The sequence below is a fragment of the Bactrocera dorsalis genome, chromosome 3 (assembly GCF_023373825.1).
Source record: "Bactrocera dorsalis isolate Fly_Bdor chromosome 3, ASM2337382v1, whole genome shotgun sequence".
NCBI lineage: Eukaryota > Metazoa > Arthropoda > Insecta > Diptera > Tephritidae > Bactrocera > Bactrocera dorsalis.
Genome location: NC_064305.1, coordinates 10,853,061 through 10,877,728, shown reverse-complemented (window position 1 = coordinate 10,877,728; position 24,668 = coordinate 10,853,061). Strand labels below are relative to the sequence as shown.

The following is a 24,668-nucleotide window of genomic DNA, read 5'->3' as shown; positions in this document are numbered from 1 at the left end:
TTTTAAGTTCAGGAACAGTGAATAGATTTCTTGCAAATGGAAATTTGGCTTTCATTTTTTGGGTGGCCTCTCTTTTTAGCAGTATTATCAAGTAAAAAAAGGTCATATAGTCAAAGAACCAGAGCTTAACAAACGTTCTTTCCTCATACAATGGCTTATACGTAACCGAAACAAACCAGTTTCTTATGCTCTTCGGGGAAGTAAGCCTTCGGGAGTACTGCTGTTACCATGCTACCAAAGTATTAAAAAAGTTTTATGACCACGGACCTATAAACGTGTAACTAATCCTTACCAGTTCTTGTTTTCATTCCAAGTGTCTAGAAGAAGTTACTTCTTGTCATCGGTCTGAGAATTATCTATTGATCTAACCATAGATCTTCAGAGTATATAAGCAGTGGAGGGCGTTCGAGAAAGATTATACTTACAAAGAATATTGAACATTTCCAAAGAGCCGCTCTCATAGATATCTCCGATGCACTGAGGACTGCACTGCTATATACATAGTATGTATGTATATAGCATCCGTGACATGGCAGGTGTAATCCTGTGAAGGTTCAGGCAAGCTAGACATATGAAGGATCCGAACAAGGACACGCCGAAATTTTCTTCACCCTCAACTGCATTCCTGAAAACTTGGATCTCTTCGGATATACTAATGTCATAGAGGCTACTCGTGGCGGCTTTTCCTCTGTTCACATAACGTTGAGAGATATGTGCATGGACAGGATTGCTGGAGAATCCAGGCGTATCGAGCTTTTCATTGATGGATTGAAGCTAAGCAGGAAGGCCCTGCAACCTTCTCTTTAACGATCGCTGTGTCAATCTTAGCTTTAAGCTACTGGACCACTACAGTGGTTTTCAGGCAAAAGTGGCTGTTATTAACGTGGCGGGGGACGCACTTCTATGAAGTGCTGCCTCATTCAGAGAGGCAGACATTCGTTCCGACAGAAAAGCAGCAATACTTACGCTGAGTTCGCTAACTGTGACCTCAAAGCTAGTCAGGGATGGTTTGTACTCCATCATCCGACTCGTTTGGGTGCCTGATCAAAGCGGAATCGATGGCTATTGCAAAGCCGAAAAGCTCATATATCAATGGGATCAAGTGAGATCTCCATTGGCAGCTTGCGTTCTCGCACTGAACCTACGGACCTCACGTGCGGGTAGAAAACGCTGCTCGAGATTATTTTTAGAGTAGAATAGAACGCAACAGATCCTCTGAACTACTTTCCTTTATCAAATTTCATCTTGCAGCAATAGTAAGGGTTATTATTGGAGATAAGTTGTCGAAGTTGTATGGAGGAGGGTGAGGTGAAAACATTCAGATACTTTCTCTTCCACGTTTTAGCCTTTGCAATACTGAGGTTGAAACATCTCGACCGCCTTACCTTTGAAAGCATCTTATGATCCATTACCTAGGAGTTTTAGGCGCTCTCCAATAGGCGCTGTCCAAGAGAGATCGGTTTTAGGATTTACCTCAAAACTTGAACTAACCTATTTAAAAACTTTAATAAACTATGAGACTCCGAGCAAAATCCTACATGCAAATCTTTCTCACAACCAAAACTTAAGAACTTATTATTTTACATCCTTTGAATTAGATTGCAATTTAGCGCTTTTCCGACAGTGTATTTCTTCAGGTTTATTTAGTTAGTTAGGGTGTTCGAATTTCTCCTTTTTTTCTGATCCAGAGTGTTCGAAATATTATTGGGCTAGTCAATCTCATAAACTGAGTGCTTCTATTCTGTTGATTTATTTACTTCCATAAAAATAACAAATAATTTTTACCTTTGTTTTTTATTTCTTAAACACTGTATATAAAAATTTACATATATATGTGTATGTATGTACGCGAAAGCACGCCATTTTGTTCACTTGCACCTGTAGGTCACGTCGCCTCATTAATATTCAAACTGCAGAATTCGGCGTACGCTTCACTCGCTGTATTTCCGCTACAAATACAAAATTAATTTTATATAGCTCGTGGGGAGTATTCTTTTTTCAAGGTAAGTGTCAATACGGATATTACGAAATATTTACATATTTCTGATAAAAGCAACAATTTGATATAATTGAAATGCGGCGGCCATTATTTTGCTGCCATATAGCGCTAAAGACAAGGATGCTGCCTTTGGTCGATTAGGACGTTTTGTGGGTGAAGCAAGGAACTGCTATATTATTTTCCTTTGAAATTTTATACGAAGAATATTCCAAAAAATTTGGAACCAGCTTGTGTTCTAGATATTAGAGTTGGCAAATAATTTGTATACCTTTCTGGTTCAATTAATATTGTTTTTAGGCTAAAATCGTTACTAGTGGTCTCTGTTAAACTTTTTTGGGATCTCTCCGATATTTTGTCGTCAATTCTGTCTTTCATTCGCTTCGCAGGTGTTCTGGCTTTTGTTGTTCATACATTAGTGACGAATTAGGTCCTTGGGGCATTTACTACAGTGGCCATATAAAGGAGCGCAAGGAGCGGTGTGGGATTCATGTTGGGAGAGAGACTCTGTCACCGAGTCCTGGCATTCATCTCGGTGGATAAACCTCCAGCCACAATCCGCGTCAAAGCGAGATTCTTCAACATATCGCTGACAGAAGAGAAAGACGATGTGATCAAAGATGACTTTTATGAGGCCACCTATGAGAGTTATTGCCGCCACGATGTCAAAATCGTACTTGGTAACTTTAACGCCAGGCTGGGCAAAGAAGGTATCTTTGGCACAACAATCGGTAAATTCAGCCTCCAAGATGAAACATCCCCAAATGGGTTAAGGATGATCGACTTCGCCGTGGCCTGATATATGGTCCTCTGTAGTACTAGATTCTAACATAGCAAAATTGATTAAGCTACCTGGCTGTCTCCGGATTGAAAAGCCACCAAACAGATCGATCATGTTGTGATAGACGGAAGACACGTCTCCGCCACACACACATCACAGTTAAAGTTCGACGTCGAGAAGTTGAAATCACAACAGACAGCCGAACGATTTTCTGCTCGACTTGAGAGCACTCATCAGCGACTCGGTAAAAGGGAACTGTGGGACGGATTTTAAAGCTCCCTACCTACAGCTGCCAACAAAAGCATTGTCGTTATGTAGTGGCTGCTGGAAAGCGGCTGCACATATACTAGGTTCCAGCTCACAAAGGAATTCTGGGAAACGAAATAGTGATGAGATTGCGAAAAATGCCATCCATCTGGGTACTGAAACAATAAAGAAAATACGTAAATCTATAAAAAAAATACTTATTGAATTTCCCGAAATGGCTGGGATAGGTCACAACCTACTCGCATGAAATGGGAACTGGTTGGGTATAAGAACGATACATGCAAAAAATATATAGAAGTAGGCATGAGAGAGACTCTGGAATACCTCCTTTTTATCTGTTCTGCCTTATCTAGAACTCTTTTTAGTTATCTAGGGGTTTCGCAGTGCAAGAGACTAAATCAAGTACGAAATTTAGACTTCAAGTCGCTCTTTAAGTTCGCCTTATCTAGAACTTATCTTAGATATCTAAGAGCTTCGGATAAAATTAAACCGAGCTGCCATCTAGCGTTAAAAAGGATCAGTGGGCCTGTGTATGGCGTGACAGCTGGACAATGTAACCTAACATAATTAAAAATTATGCTTATATCTTGTCTGTTAGATTCGTATAGATTACATTCCTTTTGTGTTTTCATTGTATCAGGTTTGTCCCATATCTCTCTATAGCCTTACCTATCTTTAACACTTCTAAATTATTCATATTTCTTTTCTAAAGTGAGTCATTTGTTTGCATTTGACGTACCAAATCTGCAAGCACCTCCACCCATCATATAACCCTGCTTAACTGCGAATATTGTAAAATTGCTGTATTATGTCCCGATTAAGAAACAAATCCACTCCGTTTAAGTAGAAATTAGCAACCACATACTTTACTTCCTTTCCGTATAGTTTCAAAGCTACTCATATATTTAGTCCATTATGGCCCAATAAATTTGACCGCAAATTGCATTGTTCTCAGCTAAATACTAAATCGTCGGTAATTGGGGCATAATTGTTAAATTGCAGTTAACGGGGAATGTCAACCGTAATTACTATGCACTGGCCATTTTGTAAGCATGCAGCGGTTTGCAGGAAGAGAAGCAGCGGCATGGTCAAATGAAAGTGATTGCACTATTTTAAGGACACATTTGAGATACTAGTATATAAGGAGGTAAGGTGACAGCTGAGTTCTGAGAGAAAAAGTTTAAGTATTAAAACAAGAAAAAACGTGAGCTTCGACAAGATATAATAACCTTCACAAATATTATAATAGTCCTTATCGAAATTTGATCGCCAAGTTTTTAAAGCAGTTCTATGCTGTAGTCACCCTATCTAAACAATTTCTTTGGGGATTATAACGATCAATGCCGAATTTGCTGAAAAAATCTGCTTAAATTAAACAGTTTTTCATACAAGAATTTAATTCCAATTCAGTTTGTATGGTAGCTATATGTTATAATGGTCCTTCCAACGGAATGAAGACCTTCACCTCTCCTTCCTCCGAAGTGTACTGCATTGAATACTCTCAGAACTAAAGTATTTTCATCCATTCGGATGACATGAACTAGCCAGCGTAGCTGCGGTCTTTAATTCGCTGAACCATGTCAATGTCTTCAGATATCTCGTACAGCTCATCGTTCCATTGACTGCGGTATTCGCCGTTGGCAATGCACAAAAGACCACAAAACTTCCGCAGAACCTTTCTCTCGAAAACTCGTAACACCAACTCATCGGCTGTTGTCATCGTCCTTGCCTCTCCATCATATAGGAGGACGGGAATAAAGAGTTACTTGCAGAATTTGGTCTTTGTTCGTCGAGAGAGGACTTTACTTCTCAGTCGCCTTCAGTCCTAAGAAGCACCTGCAGACAAGAGTTATTTTGCGTTGGATTTCGAGGCTGACGTTGTTGTTGGTATTAAGGCAGGTTCCGAGATAGACGAAATGATCTACGACTTCGAAGTTATAACTGTTAACAGTGACGCGGTAGCCTAGTCACGAATGCGATGACTGTTTGTTAGAAGACAGGAAATATTTCGTCTTGCTCTCGGTCACTACCAGACTCATTTGCTTCGCTTGTCTGAAATCTCGTTTGGTATCGAACAGCTCTAAGAGGTCTTTCTTGAACCTGACGAAGCTTTTGGTACTGCTTAACGTGAGTTAACATAGATTTTCCAGGCCTGAAGCCATACCGATAAGATCTAATCAGTTTGTTGACGGTGGGCTTTAATCTTTCAAACAGTACGCTCGATAGAAACTTATATGCGATGTTCGGTTAACCTCACGGTAGTTGGCGCAGATTGTGAGGTCTCCCTTTTTGTGGATTAGGCAGAGCACACTTAAATTCCAATCGTCGGGCATGCTTTTGTCTGACCATACTCTACAAAAAAGCTGATGAATGCTTCTTGTCAGTTCTTTGCCGCCGTATGTGAATAGCTTGGCCAGCAGTTCATCGTCCCCCTTTATTGTTCTTCAGACGGATTGATCGTCATCGATTGAGGAATCGCGGTCACCATCTTCTGGTATTATGATTTCACTGTCATTCAGGAAGCTGGAGAAGTTTGCCCTCCATAATTTCCGTATGCTCTGGGAATCAGTCACAAGATCACCTCTGACAAGTGTAGGCTCCGGTCTTGAAACCTTCTCTTAATCGCCGCATCTTATCGTAGAATTTTCGAGCAGTCCTCCTATCGGCCAGCTTGTCAAGCTCTTCGTACTCACGCATTTCGGCCGCTTTCTTTTTTTGTCTGCAAATTCGTCTCGCTTTCCTCTTCCACTCTCGGTATCTATCCCATCCCGCACGTGTTGTGATTGCTTGTAACGTTGCGAGTTAGACAATCTACCAGAATTATGTATACGAAATCGATGGAAAAGTAATACCCTCAACCCGATTGTCCATTACAAGACATATTGCTAAGCCTAATTTAAGTGAAATTTAAAGTATTTTCTTATTTCCGGAAACACATACCTGTCAGTAAATACGCTCGTATGTGACTCAACTACCAACATGAATCGACTATATAAAAGCTGATCTTATATCAATTAGTCGTCGCCGTTAACAAGCGTCCACTGACCGTCTCTCTGACATGCGGTGAGTTCATTAAATAATCTGCACTTGTCTTAATCTACGCTCACTGACCACAGCCAGACAAAGCATTAACACATACTCACACATACACAGACACACACATCCAGCCAGAGCTGGTTATCCGGCCGCACAACGGCATTTTCCGCTCGTACAACCAGTTGCCAGGTGAGGCGAGCGACGAAACTGACATACCAGCTGTGCCAACCGGGCGTATGAGTAACCAACAAGCAAGTTGCGTAGCAAACAACTCAACAAACAACTAAGTAATTGTTGATAGCAGCGGAATCGGCAAACGAACACATACGAAACCATGAATTCGCGCGCATGCAACGTTGCATATTGAATAGAAGGAAGCGCCAAGCCAAATGGCATTAGACGAGGCATGTGGTTGCTCGGTTAGCGTGGGTGTGTCTGCATATGTGTGTGCAACTTGCGCTTGTTGCCTACAATGCCTTGCAATCATAATAATTTTCACCTGTCTAATATTGCGTTCAGCCAGCGTCGAGAGCGCGTGGGTGCAGCGTGTGGCAAGCAGCTTGAATTGCGATAGTTTGGCACGTAGCAGCGTATGGCAGGCAGTGCATGAACACGCTCATCAGCGTGTGTGTATGCGTGGATGCGCGCTGCATTTTGTGCATATTAGCACATGCTACATGCAACATGCCGCATGCCGTTGAAGTAGGTTGGAAAAGGCCACAAAGATAACATACCTGCATGTATCATAATGTCCTCGGACTTAGGGTGGTTCTTAAATATTAGATCAAATCTTTTGCAGCATTTTTTCGGTAGCTCAAGTGTTATATCGATCTAATAGAATCCAAATTAGTAAAGGACTATGAATTTTGGTCTGCATTAGATGGATCCAGATTTAGACTCCTTTTCTCGAATCCAGAAAATTTAAACGAAAGTTAACCTAATTTTACACTTACCACCAATAGACTTGTTCTGTAAGCAAATGGCAACGAACACAGCTCTTACACTGAGAGAATCCTCTCTTTAGTCGCTAGCAACAAGAGAATTTTATGTTACTTAAAAAGTTTCTGTTTCATCAAATTACTATGGGTTTTCGAAATCTTACAGACTGGATTTCAAATCCGATTCCTAATATTGCCTTCCGTTTCAGAGAAGAATGGAAAATGGGCGAGTTAGACAAGGGCATAGGGTCAAGCATCTGTGCGGTTGGCTTCTAACTAGATAACAGAGTAGGACGTGGGGTCTTCTCTACTAAACTAAATATAAAAATCGCCTTCCTTCCACACCACTGTTGTGTCTTTCAGGCGACGATACTTGTACGCTGTAATATCTTCTTGACGACGTCTTGGAGGTTACACAGATCAAAATTTCCAAGCTGGTAAATTTCATCAGAAGCACGGCATGGTTCTGAGAGAAGCCAATAGAGTGAGAGAACATTAGTCAGGTTGGTAACACAATGGGCCTACCAAAGGCCTAAGTGCGTCGTGAGACAGCCATTTAACTATCTACCTACCATTTTCAAGGCTTTTGTCCTTCTCTGGATTCAAAATTCGTGTTACGTGAACACGACTGTCGTGGGAACGGTTTTGTACTGGTCTATTAGTATACGAGTAGCAGTTGAATTAGATTATACTTTAAATCTGATCTCAAAATCAAAAGAACTCACCTGGAGAATTACACAAAAGTCCTTTGTACTGGCAAAAAGATTTTAAGTTAGACTAGACTCTCGATAAAATCCCTACGTATCATCAAAAATCTGCTACAGTGATTTATTTTGGTTCCAGGTATTTGATTTGAATGGCTGAAGGTATGAGAATCAACACCTTAGCACTTTAATCTTGCAACACAATGAAGAAAATAGTATCGAGCAGAATATTGTTGAATATATTTGTATAAGAACATTTTTTTCACCAGACTCCTTCATCCTTCCATTCTCTTCCAAGAAATCCAAAAGCATTTTTTATAGTATCGATCGTACAGAGCTTGTCTGATATATTTAATAAACAAACTGGTTTTTGGGGTATGGTCTTCGGGAATGGTCCAATAGTTGATCGTTTGTTATCATTTCCCTAAATGACACAAGACTCATCCCAGTCGTGGACTCATTGTGGTATTATACATATATCCTGAAGGTTGCAACCAAGTTTGTAACATTCAGAAGGAAGCTTCGTAGGCTCTTAGTTTTTTGAGATATCAATCTGAAATTTGCATACTATACGTTCTTCTCTCCTCAAAAAACTGCTTATATTTCATACCCGCCGATTTTGGATTATTATAGGATATAATTTCCATACAAACTCATTGATCAAACTCAAGTCCTAGTACTGAAAAGCTTTATACAAGTATTTTACAATGTTCCTAAAATCTCCGAAGGGTTTGTGCAGATGGAACCACAACAGAATATTTCATAGTAATTTGACCAAGTTTTTTCTACTAATTGTAATCAAAATCTCTTCTTCTTTATTGACGTAGACAGCAATTAGGCGGTCATTGCCGAGTTTACAACACCGCAGCAGTCGTTTTTCCTCTTCGCTGTTTGGGTCCAATTGGAGATTCTCCACCTGGTCTTTCCAACGAAGTGGAGGTTTTCCTTTTCCTCTGCTTCCTCCCGCGGGTACTGTGTCGAATACTCTCAGAGCTGGAGTGTTTTCATTCCTTCAGACGATATGACTTATCCAGCGTAGCTGCTGAATCTTAATACGCTGAACTATGTCGATGTCGTCGTATATCTCGTACGCCCTTTCGTTCCATCGACTGCGGTAATCGCCGTTCCTATGCCCAAATTGCAGAACCTTTTGCTCGAAAACTCGTAACGCGGACTTATCGGATGTTGTCATCGTCCATGCCTCTACACCATATAACAGAAAGAGAATAATGAGTGACTTACGGAGTTTGGTTTTTGTTCGTCAAGAGAGGACTTTACCTCTCAGTTGCCTACTCAGTTCGAAGAAGCACCTGCTGGCAAGTGTTATTCTGCGTTGGATTTCGACGCTGACATTGTTGTTGGTGTTAGTGCTGGTTCCAAGATAGACGAAATTATCTATGATTTCGATGCTATGACTGTCAACAGTAATGTGGGAGCCAAGTCGCGATTGCGATGACTGTATATTTTATGACAGGGGATATTACGTCCAGCTCTCGTTCACTATCAGAACCATTTGCTTTGCTTGAAAAAAATTTAAACTTTCTTTACAACAAAAAAGATGGAAGGCGTGGTTAAATTGGAGCTAATTGTTATCTGAAAACCACTTAGTTGTTTCATAATGACTGCTTAGAAATTAATACACTTCGCAAGGACCTTAACGTATTAATTTCAGAACTCGCTCAAATGAGATTTTAACCCACTAGAAACCACATAGCAGTCTCCTGTTCGTAAAGCACAGAATTGCAACCAGCAACCCGGTTTGATGGACGCAGTGTGCTTTTATTAGTTAGTAGGAATGTATTTCTTAAAAATTTCCTTCTTTCACTGACCACCCTCGTACCAAAATACACATTAAATACAAATTCAACTTCGAACCATTGAAACTGCATGCGCTTTTTCATTTTCTTTCATGTTGTTTACTCTTCTACACACACACATACATTATATATACATTTTCCACATGATTTCCTTCGCCCTGAAGTGCTTGGCAATTTCACAAGTCAAAAAAAAAATCTTTTAGTTGCTGTTTGTTGCATTTCAAAGTGGCTGCACTGACATTATCCGGTTCGGTTGCGCAATAAGCCACTTAAGAATGCTTGCGAAGGTCGACGTAGAGACAGTTTAATAAAAATAAAATTGCTTAACAAAATTATTTTTATTTACTCCGCTGAGAGACAGTGATTTCGTGTCGAACGTGCAACTTTTTGATTATGCTTCGTTTATTCATACAAATTATATAGTACAACAGCCTGCAGGTGGAAATATTGGCGCAGCGTAGATGGAGTATATCTTTACATACTCGTATTTGAGGACATTCACTTTCGTGGGCGACACATATTTTACTTCCCCTTTAAGAAGGAAGATCTTAACTTCGGCTGTATGAAGCGAGATTTACCTTCAAACGAGCACTTCTTGAGGTTATATTGTCAAATGAAAACGCTTTCCATACAAGAACTAAATTTGGATCGGTTAGTTTGTATAACTAGAAGTAGTAGTAAGTGCTCTCACATTAGCGGATGCGACAAATAGCAGCTTCTTGGAGCGGAAAGTACGTGTAAAAAATTGTGAATCCTTAACTCAAAAACTGGGGAACTATTACGCGTATATCCAGATAGACGGTCATGGCTAAACCAACTCAGCTCGTCACGCTGATCATTTGTATAAGAGATTAGATCTAATTTGCCATACTACATCACTTATTTTTAGATAATTAATTGGATTAATCACGTTGATGTGATTATTCTTCAAAATCGAGGTTACCTGAATGTTTGGAGGGTTTTTTTGTTTTTTCTTTATTGAAAATTTTCTACTCTTAGCCAAGACACAACCCCCATTTCAAAATATTATTGTAGCAGAGTTTCGATCCATGAACTAAACTCAGCGATGAGGGCCATTTTTGGTTCATTGGGTATGTAACAAGCAAAATTGCCGCATTTGGGACGAAGAGCATGAAGAAGTGATTCAAGAGCTGTTATTCCTTCAAGAAATATAAAGGTTTGGTGTGGTTTGTGGGTCGGTGAAATCATCGGTTCGTATTCCTTCAAAAATAATGCTGGTGATAACGTACCCGTCAATGGCGACCGTTATCGCGCATTAATACCCCCTTATGTGACGTCTGAAGTTAAAGCTCGTGGTCTTGGCGTCATTTGGTTTCAACAAGAAGGCGCTACTTCCCACACATTGCATCAATCAATGGATTTATTGAAAAAACACTGCGGTGAGCGGGTTAATTTCACGTTTGGCCGGTCGATTGACCACCAAGAACGTGTAATATCACACCGTTAGACTCATTCCTGTCGGGATATGTAAAATATAAAGTCTATGCGGACAATCTTGTTTCGATTCAGGCCTTGGAGCAAAACATCACGCGTGTCGTTCGCCAGTTACCAGTCGAAATGCTCGAACGAGTGATCGGTAATTGAATTTAATGGATGCATCATCTGAGACGTAGCCGCGGCTAACATCATAACTACTAAAATATCAGTAGATGAGTCATTTGGTCATTCTCCAGGCAGAGAACGTTACCAGTCCCGCGGAAAGAAAGAACAGACGAGTTCTAAAAACTAACTATACTCCAAACTTCGTAATCATAAATGGTTTTTAGTTTGCAAGAGTTTGCCGCGACCTTAAAAAATTCTAAAAAAATATAAAGAGAAAAGGAAAAGAGACAGAAAAAGCTTACCACCGAAAAAATAGTTGTTTACCGCCTAGATCGTCGAAACAATATAATCGGCACTTCCGCAACTATTTGAAGTCAAAGCTAATCTGTAGAACCAGACTCAAGAGACGGTGTACAGCAAAGAGTCACTGAAAGTAAGCGCTTATGCGATCTTAGGAAGAGAACACCAGAGGCAATTAAAGAGTGAGCAATTTATCTGTAAGACTTGAATTTTTCGGCGCTGTACAATGGTGAGGCTGTCACCTTAGACCCCAAAAAAAATTGCGCTAATCTGTAAACTAATCTCTAGAAGCAGTATACTAGAAAGAAGCCCGCATACTTCTAAGGACTACCATTTTTTTGGAAATTAAATCTTCCTTTAGTGCAAGACTTCTCAAATGTAATACAGCTGCTTTTATTACCATTTCGTAGCATATTTGTAGGCGCTTACACTTACGCTTCATGTAATAACACTATATTATTTATACATTTTACCGCCTACACTTTCTCCAATACACACTTTCATATTCCGGCTCCGAAAATCTCTAACAACGTTGCATTCACTCAAACCAACAACAAATTTTCAGCTTCCCATGTTGATGTAGCTGTTTGCACGCGAGGTTTACCTGAATATCTTAGAGCTTAGCAATCATCATGAATATTTCATTTGACAGCTGAGTTGGCGTTGCCATTCGTTGCTTATTTGTTTTTGTACTTTTCCTTTGGCGATATGAAATCAACATTATATGAAGCGTTACAGTTGGCTCTTATGACTGCCATCACACACACATACGCACGCGTGTATCACACTCGCACATACACTCTCATATTTTTATTCATTCACACTTACACTCTTACATTCTTATTCACTCACACACAAGCAAGTGCGTTAATAATGTCAGCTCTCACTTTAGGTTATCGCCTTACTTTGCTTGGACGAGTCAAGCTGACATTTTTATAAGCTTATGTCTTGGAAAATCGGTTATGATGATATTTCGGAAGTTGTACAGTTTTGTTGGTGTATATACACATATACATATGTGTCTGTATATAATACATTTGAAATATAAAATAAATATTTGAATTGCATTTTTATTTGTTGACTTGTTGACGTTAGTGTTGACTAAAAGAATGAACGTTTCAAAGAAATTATGGAAATGACATTGTGTTGTAATTGAATAGTGATGCAAATTATGATTGCATTGTAATTGTATTTAAATGAAATTTTTATTTAACGAATGATTTATTCTTGTTGATATTTTTTTTGAAACTGTAAAATTGTGTGGCTTTTTTTAAATTTCCTAAAAATTTAATTAAATTTAATTAAATTAATAATTAATTTTAATTAAATTTAATTAATAATTAATTAACAAAATGCAATAATTATATTTAATATAATATCATTAATTAATTAATTAAAGTTCATTAATTTTAATTAAATTTTATTTATTAATTAAATGTAATTAAAGTTTTTCTGCTCATATTTTTCTCTGACGTAAATAGTTATTGATTTTTAAGACTTATAATTAATTTTAATTAAATTTAATTAATAATTAATTAACAAAATGCAATAATTATATTTAATATAATATCATTAATTAATTAATTAAAGTTCATTAATTTTAATTATTAATTTCATTAATTTTAATTAAATTTTATTTATTAATTAAATGTAATTAAAGTTTTTCTGCTCATATTTTTCTCTGACGTAAATAGTTATTGATTTATTGCGCCTTAAGACTTATGGTACGTTATAGGTTTTCGGTTAATCGCGTTTTGTGGGCGTGGCAGTGGTCCGATTACACCCATCTATGAATTCGTAATTTTTTTGTACTAAGGAACCTGCATACCAAGTTTTATCAAGTGTCTCCATTTTTACTCAAGTTACGGCTTGCACGGACGGACGGTCGGACGGACAGAGAGACAGTCACGTGAATTTCAACTCGTCTCGTCGCCCTGATCATTTATGTATAAAACTCTATATCTATCTCGCTTAGTTTTAGGTGATATGTACAACAGTTAGCTGAAAAATTATACTATGGCAACATGTTGCAAGATTACAAAAGTAAGATACGAGTCGGTTGAAAAAAGAATTTTCTGTGGATTAGCTGTGGGGAAAAACAGTTTTGCAACGTTTGGTGGGGTCCTTATTAAATTCCAATTTTAAATTCCATCTGTTTCTTTCATTTTTCAGTAGAAGAGAGACTCAGAGAAAATCATTATCTGATAACAATATGTGCATGAGTGAATAATTCTTCTACTACTCATTTTTTGTGAAAATTTACTGAAGAAATGTATATAAGTTTTGCTTACATTTAGCCAAGTCTACAACCTTTGTTTACATTTAGCTAAGTTAATAACCTTTGTTGACATTTAATGCAGTCAATGATTCGTTTGTTTATATTATGAGGTTATTAACCTTATTGGTCAATGACTTCTTTGTTTATCTTTTATGTGGTCAATGACCCTTTTGTTTACATTTAGTCATGTCCACAACCTTTATTTGCATTTAACCAAGTCCACAACCTTTGTTTACATTTGAGGTCCCTTACCCCTTTGTTTACTTTTTATGGAGTCAGTGACCCTTTTGTTTACATTAAGTCATGTCCACAACCTTTATTTGCAATTAGCCAAGTCCACAACCTTTGTTTACATTTGAGGCCACTGACTATTTTGATTACATTTTGCCGAGGTCTATGACCCCTTTGTTTATCTTTTATGAGAATACAGTTGAAATATAAAATAAACCTTTTGTTTTGTAACGGGTGATTTTTTGAGGTTAGGATTTTCATGCATTAGTATTTGACAGATCACGTGGGATTTCAGACATGGTGTCAAAGAGAAAGATGCTCAGTATGCTTTGACATTTCATCATGAATAGACTTACTAACGAGCAACGCTTGCAAATCATTGAATTTTATTACCAAAATCAGTGTTCGGTTCGAAATGTGTTTCGCGCGCGTGTTTTGTTCAGCGATGAGGCTCATTTCTGGTTGAATGGCTACGTAAATAAGCAAAATTGCCGCATTTGGGGTGAAGAGCAACCAGAAGCCGTTCAAGAACTGCCCATGCATCCCGAAAAATGCACTGTTTGGTGTGGTTTGTACGCTGGTGGAATCATTGGACCGTATTTTTTCAAAGATGCTGTTGGACGCAACGTTACGGTGAATGGCGATCGCTATCGTTCGATGCTAACAAACTTTTTGTTGCCAAAAATGGAAGAACTGAACTTGGTTGACATGTGGTTTCAACAAGATGGCGCTACATGCCACACAGCTCGCGATTCTATGGCCATTTTGAGGGAAAACTTCGGACAACAATTCATCTCAAGAAATGGACCCGTAAGTTGGCCACCAAGATCATGCGATTTAACGCCTTTAGACTATTTTTTGTGGGGCTACGTCAAGTCTAAAGTCTACAGAAATAAGCCAGCAACTATTCCAGCTTTGGAAGACAACATTTCCGAAGAAATTCGGGCTATTCCGGCCGAAATGCTCGAAAAAGTTGCCCAAAATTGGACTTTCCGAATGGACCACCTAAGACGCAGCCGCGGTCAACATTTAAATGAAATTATCTTCAAAAAGTAAATGTCATGAACCAATCTAACGTTTCAAATAAAGAACCGATGAGATTTTGCAAATTTTATGCGTTTTTTTTTTTTAAAAAGTTATCAAGCTCTTAAAAAATCACCCTTTATTAAGCCAAGTTCACAACATTTGTTTTCATTTAGCCAGATCCACAACCTTTGCTTACATTTACCCAATGCCAGAACTTTTACGAGTATAGTAAAATTGTTTCATTTGATTAGATATCTTCACGTCATTTGACATGGAACATTGTCTGAGGAAATAATGCAAATTGCGAAGAAATGGATTTGATACAAATTTTAACACATCACGGCGTGAGAATCACCTAAGCACTGGCTAGGAATGGAGCCTGCTTTTCTTTTATAAAGCCAGCCAGCTTCCTGTGAAGTCACTTTGTAACTTTTAAATCACATCACATTGAGACGTGAGAGTCCCCTAAGCACTGGCCAGTCACGGTGCCTGGCTTTACTTGTATAGAGGCAGATGACAGCCATCTTTCTCTAAAGTCACACTGTGACTTCCACATCTAATCACATTGAGATAAAAGAGTCACCTAAGCCCCTCTAGGCACTTTACCTTAAAAAGTATTATGCGTAGTAAATGGAAGTTGGGGTAGTATCGACTGGATTTTATCGATTAACCACTATCATGCCACATACTAAAAAAGTTCCCTGGGTTTCATTAAAGTACGTACCATGCAATCATCAATCATATGAAACAAAGTCAGCCGTATGTTTGAAAATACTGGTAATAGTTATATGGGGGTTTTCGCCCAATTGCGTCTATTTTAGTCACAAAGAAACGCGGTTATGAGTAAAATACGCTCTGTAATTTTTATTGAGATAACTCAAATATTGGCCGATATATCTAGCAAAAAGTCAGCTGGATATTCGAAAATATTTATATAAATAAGAATTAAAAAAAAATGCAATATTTTTTTATTTTTTAATTTTTATTTTGAATTTTACACATACAAATACAAACACTGAGATATAATTATATTAGATAATACATATTTGACAATTTAAATAATCTCTTTATAGATTAATCCTGAGATTATTTTTATGCATTTTCAACTCATTGCCTCGTTGTCATTTCTTTTTATTTTCTTTCACTCAATTTTCTTTTTTTCAAACTATAGGCACTTTTTTTGTCGGTTTACTTTCACATTTCCTTTATTCATCAATATTTTCCTAAAATTCTCCATGTACGACTACCTTATCACACACTATACTTTATGCCTTCCTCTCCGGTTCCATTAATTCTTCTAGTATCTTTTCACTTTATGTTTGTTTTTCGTTCAAATTCTCCTTCTATGACTTCTTTCTATAACCTTTTCTTAATGCCTTCCTCTTCGATTTCAATAATTTTTCTTCCCTTTCACTTTTTGTATATTTTTCATTCACATTCCCCTTCGACGACTTCCTTATCACACACTATACTTCATGTCTTTTAGTATCTTTTCACTTATTGTTTACTTCTCATTTCTTCCCTATCTTTTCTAGTTATTTCCTTTTCTCAAACTCAAGCCTTCCTCTCCGAACTCTCATCATAACCTTTTCATAATCTTTTCTCTTTGTGTGTGTATATTTTCATCAGTTCTGCAATCCTTTTTCGATCTGTTTGCCTTTTATACTTCCTTGCTTTTCATCATCCGTTCCTTTCGTGTCATCAAATCCTTTTACTTATGCTTCCAAGCATTCCTCAGCCTCAAAATGATGCTCGAACCGTGGATCTCCTGCCGTCTCCAACTGATCCACTCGCCCACAAAAGCAACGAATGCTAGAAGCCAACCCACAAACAAAATATAGAATCCCAATGTAAAATGTGCCAAGCTCAGAGGCAATTGAGTCATAACAGTCTCGTCGCTTAGTTCAAATTTGGCTGCCGGCTTAACATTCGCCAACCAATGATTGACCAAACCGGATTCTTGCAGTTCAATCATGATCATTTTTAACATCATCTTGAAAGGCGAATGTTTTTTCAACGCAAAATGCTGCGGTAAGTTGGGCGTACACAAATTTCCAGTGGTTATACGAAACATTGGGACTTGTAAATGCTTTTGTCGCTTTTCATACCACAACCACTTGTCGCTAGTCACGACATAGGCAAATGAGATATTTCCATTCAAATTCTCAATTGCTGAAGTGCCCGCTCCAATATTGAATACACGCGACATGAGTGATTCCGGCAACAATTTGGCGACGAAATAAAGTTGTCTTTCAATTTCCGTTACAGCTATCATTAAATCGGTGTTAAGCAGATCCTCAGGCGTGCGAACGGCTGGCATGCGAACGCGGGCACTAAACAGCGAAGTCAGACTACCTTCATAAACACTCACGATTGCTACGAAAAGCCCGAAATAAATTAGAAATACACCTCTTGTGACGCCTCTAATACCGGGTAGAGACACCGAATGTGCAAGAAACAATTTCAAAACAAATAATAGTTGTAGCACAAGATCGCGATTATTATTATATATGCGTTGAATGACGATGACTAATAAAACGATTGCAAGAAAATGATAACCAAGCAGTTGCCAGGTGAGAATATCGAAAGGATACAAGATATACCAACTCAACGGTATGCTAGACTCGATGGGTACCATTACGCAAGCCTTTGGTTGTAATACCGGGTAACTGGGTTCCATAGCTGGATTGATTAGATCGGTGCGTAAGACTAGATTAGCTGTGAAATCGAGTTTATCTTCTGTCGACTTATTCATTGGATAATCCAAAGCTGTGTACGTGCCATTAACACGTTTCATGAAGAGATCTAGCACATGGCTATTAAGGCCACGCAATTCAGTGCGATTGTTCGTCTATGGGCAAAGCAGATTCAATATAGAATGATGTATGACTTGAGTTGTCGATATCTAAAGCTAAACACATAGTGAGTTTTGTGACGAATAGTAACTAAGAACAACTTCAGGTACCAGTAGTGATGAGCTAAATACAAGAAACCAAAAAAAAGGAAGGCAAGACTTACCGCTTTAAACGGGGTTAGATCTCCGAAATAACAGACCTTGGCCAGATAAAATCTGAGGCACTTACGGTAAGGTAGAACCGGCGTTTCAGCACGTTTCCTGGGCCTATCGTTGGCTGATGTCGATGACAACTTATCTAATCCTCACCATCTCAAAAGGGTTTAGGTCTCCGTTACAACAACAACAAGAACAACAAAAATAAAACAACAGCTACGAATCATTGCAGCCGAACGTTAGATACACTTGGTCTCAATAACTCTTTGAGCAAGTCTTCAATCTCTTCGTGTTTCAATTCCTGTAGGCATGCGACCAATGAAGGTTCTCGCTTATTTTAAGCTACTGCTGTGGTATTAGTGGATTCATATACGAATAAACCGAAAGACATCATCATATCTCAAGCCGCCTATCAGACCCTTTTTCATATTAAAACTATACTCAGGAGCTTGTTAATACCTTTAGAGTGCAGGTTGCTCTCAGCAAAGGTAACGTATGTAATCTTATCTCTTAACTCGATTCGGAGTCTTTCGTATGACCATCTTTATGGTAGGCGTGAGTTGGGCTAAACTTGAATCGACGTACAGAAATTATGAAACAGTAATATCAGATATGGCTCCATCCTCCATAATGCTCGAAAATTCTACAAAAAGATGTGGTGACTAACAGAAGGTTTCAAGATCGGAACATATTTTTGTAGAACTCCCAGGGGCGATCTGGTGACTAAAACTAAAATTACGGAGGGAACACTTCTGCAGCCTGCAGAATGGCAGTGAAAGCATAACACCAGGAGATGGCGAACCCGATTCCCTAATCGATGACGATAGAGGAGACGTTCCATTGGTTGACCATGAAAAAGCTCGAATAGCAAATGCCGGTCTGAAGAATAAAGCGGCGGGGGCCCGGTCGACCTAATTAAATACCGTGGTGAGGAATTGATATGAAGCATGCATCAGCTTCATTATAGAATATGGTCGGACGAAAGCATGACCGACTATTGGCATCTTGGAAAATATCCGTGAAAAGAGAATCGATACACCACCTCTTCGTCGATTTCAAAGCTACTTTTGACAGCACGAAAAGTAGCTGCCTTTATGCCTAATACGGCTGTGTAAGCTGACGTTGAACAATACCAAAAGCTCCGTCAGGATCGGGAAGGACCGCTCCAAGCCGTTCGATACCAAGCGAGGTTTCAGACAAGACGACACCTTTTGTGTGACTTTTTCAATCTACTTTTGGAGAAAATAATTCGAGCTACAGAACTAAATGAGAAGGTACCACCTTTTATAAGAGAGTGCAGCCGCAGGCGTACGCCAATGATATTGATATCATTGGCCTAAACTCTTATTATCTCCACTACACCGTTCTTCTCGCCAACCACTACTTAGTACGTTTTCCTCACCATGTGTTTAGCTTAAAGGTCTTTTGAGCGTACTCACCACTCGTTTGTAAACTATCGGCGCATCGTAGAAATAACTCAAATGAAACTTATAACCGTACACATTCTTTTCTTTTTGCCAAGCAAAACCGCTGAAGTTTCTCGGATCCACAGCGATTATTTGCATTTTAGGGTAAAGTATAGTTGTGCGTACCGCCATTGTGTTATTCATAGGAAACATTACGATCGTATTGAGCATATTTAATTGTCTAAAATAGTGGAAGAATCTTAACTGCACATCCAGCCGTGGTACCGTTTGACTAAGAAAGACCATCGGTATGAAGTAATGATGATGTAAATTTTCTGCGACTAATGACCATGTCCGCGATTTATCCAGTTTTTCCATGAAGATCAAAGCGATGCTTTTCACATTCATAATGTCTTGTATATTTGGTGTTGCCACATTTTTCACAATAACCTGCGGTAGATGTAGACGCTGATGCAGCTCTTGTATGACGCCATCGCTAGCGAATTTATTCGTTTTGAAGATTATTATGCCATCCAAGGGTTTCACAATGTTCCGATATGCCACAAAGTCAATGACGAGGCTGTAGTTGGCCACCAACGAGGTGAGACATATTAGAAACTTGCAATGTTGCATTTTGAACTGGGCGAATGTTGTAGACTGACTGCGTATGCAGCTATAAGCGTTAGGCTTAATTAAGGCGTGTTTTATGCGGGCAAGTTTAATTGAAACATCGCCTATATTTGCTTGGTTGGCAAGCGTATTTGATTTGCTAGCGATTGTAATCAAAGCGCAAATATGGTTGATCAACAATATGTTTGTCTGTTTGAGTATGTGGGGTGCGAGTGGTCGTTCTTATGGAGTAAAATTTTGAGGTTAGTAAAGGAAGCGTCTGATTTAGCCAGGTAGTGATTTTTAATTAGCTTTTTCTTTTAGGTAAATATTAGCAGCTCTCGATCTAGATAACGATTTAATAATGCTATTAATTAGAGCTAATAGTACCGTTAGATATTCTGGAACATTTTTGACGCTCCATGTCCTGTACACAATTTTAATAGACTAATATTTCTACAGCCATTTTTTATTTGACAGAAAGTGGCATTCCAGAGTTTCATAATTCTTCTGTAAATACCCGTAATTCGAGCGCCGTGTACTATTATTGAATAAAATATCGCTTCTGGATAGCTTCTAGCTTTGAACCACTACGATGTATGACAATTAAGTAATGAGACTGATTCCATAAAAACCGTATATTTGAAAATTATTGTACAACTCTGCCATCCCCTTCAAAGTAGTTCACTTGGGCAGCTATACAGCGATTCCAGCGCGTTTTCCATGCTTCGTAACATTTCTGGAACGCTGATGTCCGCGAGTACCCTCGTCACGGCCGCCTGGATGTCCGTAATCGACTCAAAATCGGTTCCTTTGACCACCGATTTTGTTTTAAGAAACAAAAAAGTCACAGGATGACATGTCGGGCGAATAAGGCTGTCGTTGCAACACGGCGATCCTTTAGGGGCCAAATACTGGGACACGCTGAGGGCGGTGTGACACGGCGCGTTGTCGTGATGAAGGATCCAGTTAGAGGCGATGTCTGGGCGCACCCTGTTGACTCGTTTTTGCAATCTTTCGAGTACTTGTCAATAGTAGGCTTGATTCACAGTTTTCCTCGGTGGAACGAATTCTTTGTGGACGATTCCACGGCTATCAAAAAAGGCAAATCATCGTTTTCACCTTCGACTTCCTCATGAGAGCTTTTTTAGGGCAGGGGGCGCGCGGAGACAACCATTGTGAGCTTTGGCGCTTGGTTTTCGGGTCTAAGAGTACTATCACTATACACTCTCACATTTTTAGCGTACGTTTCCGAAGCTGCTTCGCCCAATCTGGCACAAAATTTTATCGCGACGCGTTGCTCTTGACTTCGTTTTTCCTTTTGACGCAGCAGGCGAACTAAACAAGCTAGAGTGATGGTACTTATATAAGTGGAGAGGGGAGGAATGCCGGAAAACAGAAAGGGAATTTCAAGGTCACAGGTTTACCACAAGTGCGGCAATAAAATCAGTCTCATTACTTAATAGTCAAACCTCGTATCTTGAATAGTTGACAATGGTTTACAAGACATAAGTATTTCCTTATATAAATATTTGGGTAATCCTTTTGGAGGTTCTCGGTTTTTTTAAGGAAAAAACACAGAAACTTCAAATTTAATGCGGAATTTTTATTATCACAGAAAAGAACATTCCTTGGCATTTATTTTTTGAAGATTACCTCTTTCAAATATTGGCCGCGGCTACTTCTCAGGTGTTCCATACGTTGAGTCCAATTGTCCAAACGTGACGTTTTGTTTCAAGGCCTGAATCGAAGCGGGACACACAGACTTTAGACTTTACATATCCAGACCAGCCCAAACTGTGAAATGATCTACTCACCAAAGTGTTCCGTCAATAAATCCATTGTATGATGCGAAATATTGGAAGTGCCGCCATCTTGTTGAAACCAAATATCGCAGAGATCCCGAGCTTCAATTTCAGGCATCAAATAGTCAGTATTATGGGGCGATAACGGTAGCCATTGACGGTTACGTTCTCAACGACATTATTTTTGAAGAAATATCTATCGATGTTACCACCGACCCACAAATCACACCAAACCTTTGTTTTTTTGGATGAAATAGTAGATCTTGAATTTATTCCGGTTGTTCTTCGTTCTGAATGTGGCAATTTTGCTTGTTTTCATACCCATTGTGCCAGAAATGAGCCTCGCTGAACAAAATTTGCCTCGAAAGCGTTAGATCTTCTTGAAATCTTTGAAGAGCCTAAAAAGCGAAGCGATTTCGCTTTAGTTCTTGCACAAGCTGCGCCAAGTCGTTCCATACATCAGTTCGAGTTACTGCAAACGGCACCGAATCGGCTCTCCAAGGTCTACGTGTATACTCTCAGCTACTGCTGCTATATTTTCTTCACTACATGCTCGACGTGGTCCATACGGTCCAATATTATCCAAAAATGAAGGCTGGTTCGCAAGCTGGGTAGTGATGTTGCGAATGGTACGCTCAGTCGGCCGATTATGTTGACCAAAAGTTGCGCGAAGCGCGCGAAACACATTCGTGATTTTTCGTAGCAAAGTTGAACGATTTGTAAACGTTGTTCCGGCATTAATCTTTCCATGATGAAATGCCAAACAATACTGAACAAAAATAAATGACAGCTTGACACGATTCAAGCGTCATCTGTCAAAAAGAGATTATTGTAAAAAATACCTCCACTTGCATCAGCTGTTACTTTGTGAGAGAGTGTAGTTCGTATGCTACCGATGCTATCATAACCTAATGAGTTTACCTCATGTCTCGAAACTCTGCTACAATAATAAATTGAAATGGGGTCGTATCTTGGCTAAGAGTAGAAAAATTTCAATAATGAAAAAATTAAAAAAAAAAATCGTCAGAACTTTCAGGCGACGTTTTGAATAATAATCACGTCAATGTGATGAATCCAAGGGCTTATCTAAAAATTGTCTAAAAATTAGTGATGAAGATTGGCAAATTGGAACTTATCTCTTATATTTATAAATGATCAGCGTGACGAGCTGAGGTGAGTTAGCCATGACCTTCCGTCTGTGTATACGCGAACTAGTCTCTCAGTTTTTGAGATATCGATCAGAAATTTCGTACACGTCTTTTTTTTGCTAAGAAGTTGCTCATTTTTCAGAATGGCCGATATATGACCACTATAGCATAAAGCTGTCATATGAACTGTTCGATCTAAATCAAGTCTCTGTATGGAAAACTTTTTTATTAGACAAGATATTCCCACGAAATTTGGCATGGACTAGTCTGCAGAGCAACTCTAATGACACTGGCCACTGAAAAACAACATAAAGAGTATTTTATACACTTTTATGTCGAGGGAAATGCACCTTTGCGGAGTATGAGTCGGGTGTGAATCGCTGAAGCCGCAGTTAACATTTTGTTGTTATCTTTTATAACTCCCACATATTAATGTTGTTTTATCTTAATTTTATTGCCTGTGCAAAGACAAACAATCTCAATGCAATCACGCTGAGCCACATTTCAACATTTATCATTCATGTTTGTACATTCATTTCGGTAATTTTTGTAATCACTTTGACAGCATCGAGTCCCACGATACTTCACTGTCAGTCGGCTGACTACGTTGAACGTCAACAAAGCAAATCAACAAATGGAACACGCTTATTGCAACAGGACATTTCGTGCAACAAAAGACATTACAACAACAACAAATTTCTATAAAAATATAAAAAATAAGTTAAAAATATATAAAAAAGAAAGTTTTAATAAAAGTGTATTATAAAAATAATAAAAAAGTTAGCGAAACCGGAAAAAAAGTTGTTACAAATCAGTGAAGTTTCTTCTCCAACAACTTTTGCTGTGTATGTATGTATGTGTGTATAATATATATATATATATATATGTACTCCTTTTCGAATTTATTGTTTATATGTATGCTTGTCGGCATGTGTGTATGCATTTAATTCCCGTTTGACCTGAAACATTTGTTCGTGATTGTCTATTTGACCGCTTGACAGCCGACAATTTGCCACAATTATTTTTGTCCATTGTTGCTATTGTTGTAACGCTATTGTGCTGAAATGAGTTGTGAATGCTGGAAATGCTTTATTCTCAACTCATTTCACCGTCAGAATGATTGAATTAAAGTGGAAAAGCAATATGGATGTTGTGTACAACTGTAAAATACACATACACAAACACAAAACACCCACACGCAGACACAAAGCATACACATACACTGACAAATGTACACATACACTGACAAATATACACATACAGTGACAAATATACATACACATTGACAAAACATACACATTCAATCACAAATACACACATATACTCACACAAACACACACATTATCCCAAACAACTCACGATTCTAACGCGGCAAGGCATACTTTTAGGCGCTATAGTGGAAAATTGTGCCATTTCGCACACATAGCGACACTCACACACCCCACAACCTCTTAGAAAGCAAAGTTTCCGCAGCGGCTATAAATTTTGAAAAACGTCAAAAAATAAGTTGAATTCGAAAAAAGTTGTTACTATATTTTTATTCACTTGGCAATTTCACATATTTACTGCTCTGTAAGTAGGCAGTGGTGTAAGCAGGTGTGGGACATTTGTAGACACTTGCACATAAATCTAATTTCTATGGCACACGCTCGCTAGCGGCACTCAACATTTTTGTAGGCATACTTTTAGGCGTTCAAAGCAAGGCAGCACACGCTGCGGTTGCTCATTAAAGGTTTGGCTGTAAAAATTATCA

At 38.6% G+C, this 24,668-nt stretch overlaps 1 protein-coding gene across 1 annotated transcript; it reads right to left on the bottom strand.

Annotated features, from left to right (window-relative positions):
- Positions 1-16,524: 16,524 nt before the first annotated feature.
- On the bottom strand, positions 16,525-19,986 carry LOC105226706 (uncharacterized). The gene is made up of 2 exons (XM_011205718.2): positions 19,387-19,986; positions 16,525-17,788 (listed from the first exon to the last, which is right to left on the bottom strand). The coding sequence occupies exons 1-2, from the start codon at positions 19,984-19,986 to the stop codon at positions 16,649-16,651; spliced, it is 1,740 nt and encodes a 579-aa protein (XP_011204020.2). The 3' UTR covers positions 16,525-16,648.
- Between the last annotated feature and the right edge of the window lie 4,682 nt (positions 19,987-24,668).

Excerpts from the sequence above, each read along its gene's own strand:
- LOC105226706 (XM_011205718.2), bottom strand. The coding sequence starts at position 19,986 with ATGCAACATTGCAAGTTTCTAATATGTCTCACCTCGTTGGTGGCCAAC. Across the intron at positions 17,789-19,386 it reads CGATAGTTTACAAACGAGTG|ACGAACAATCGCACTGAATT; the intron begins GTGAGTACGCTC and ends CTTTGCCCATAG.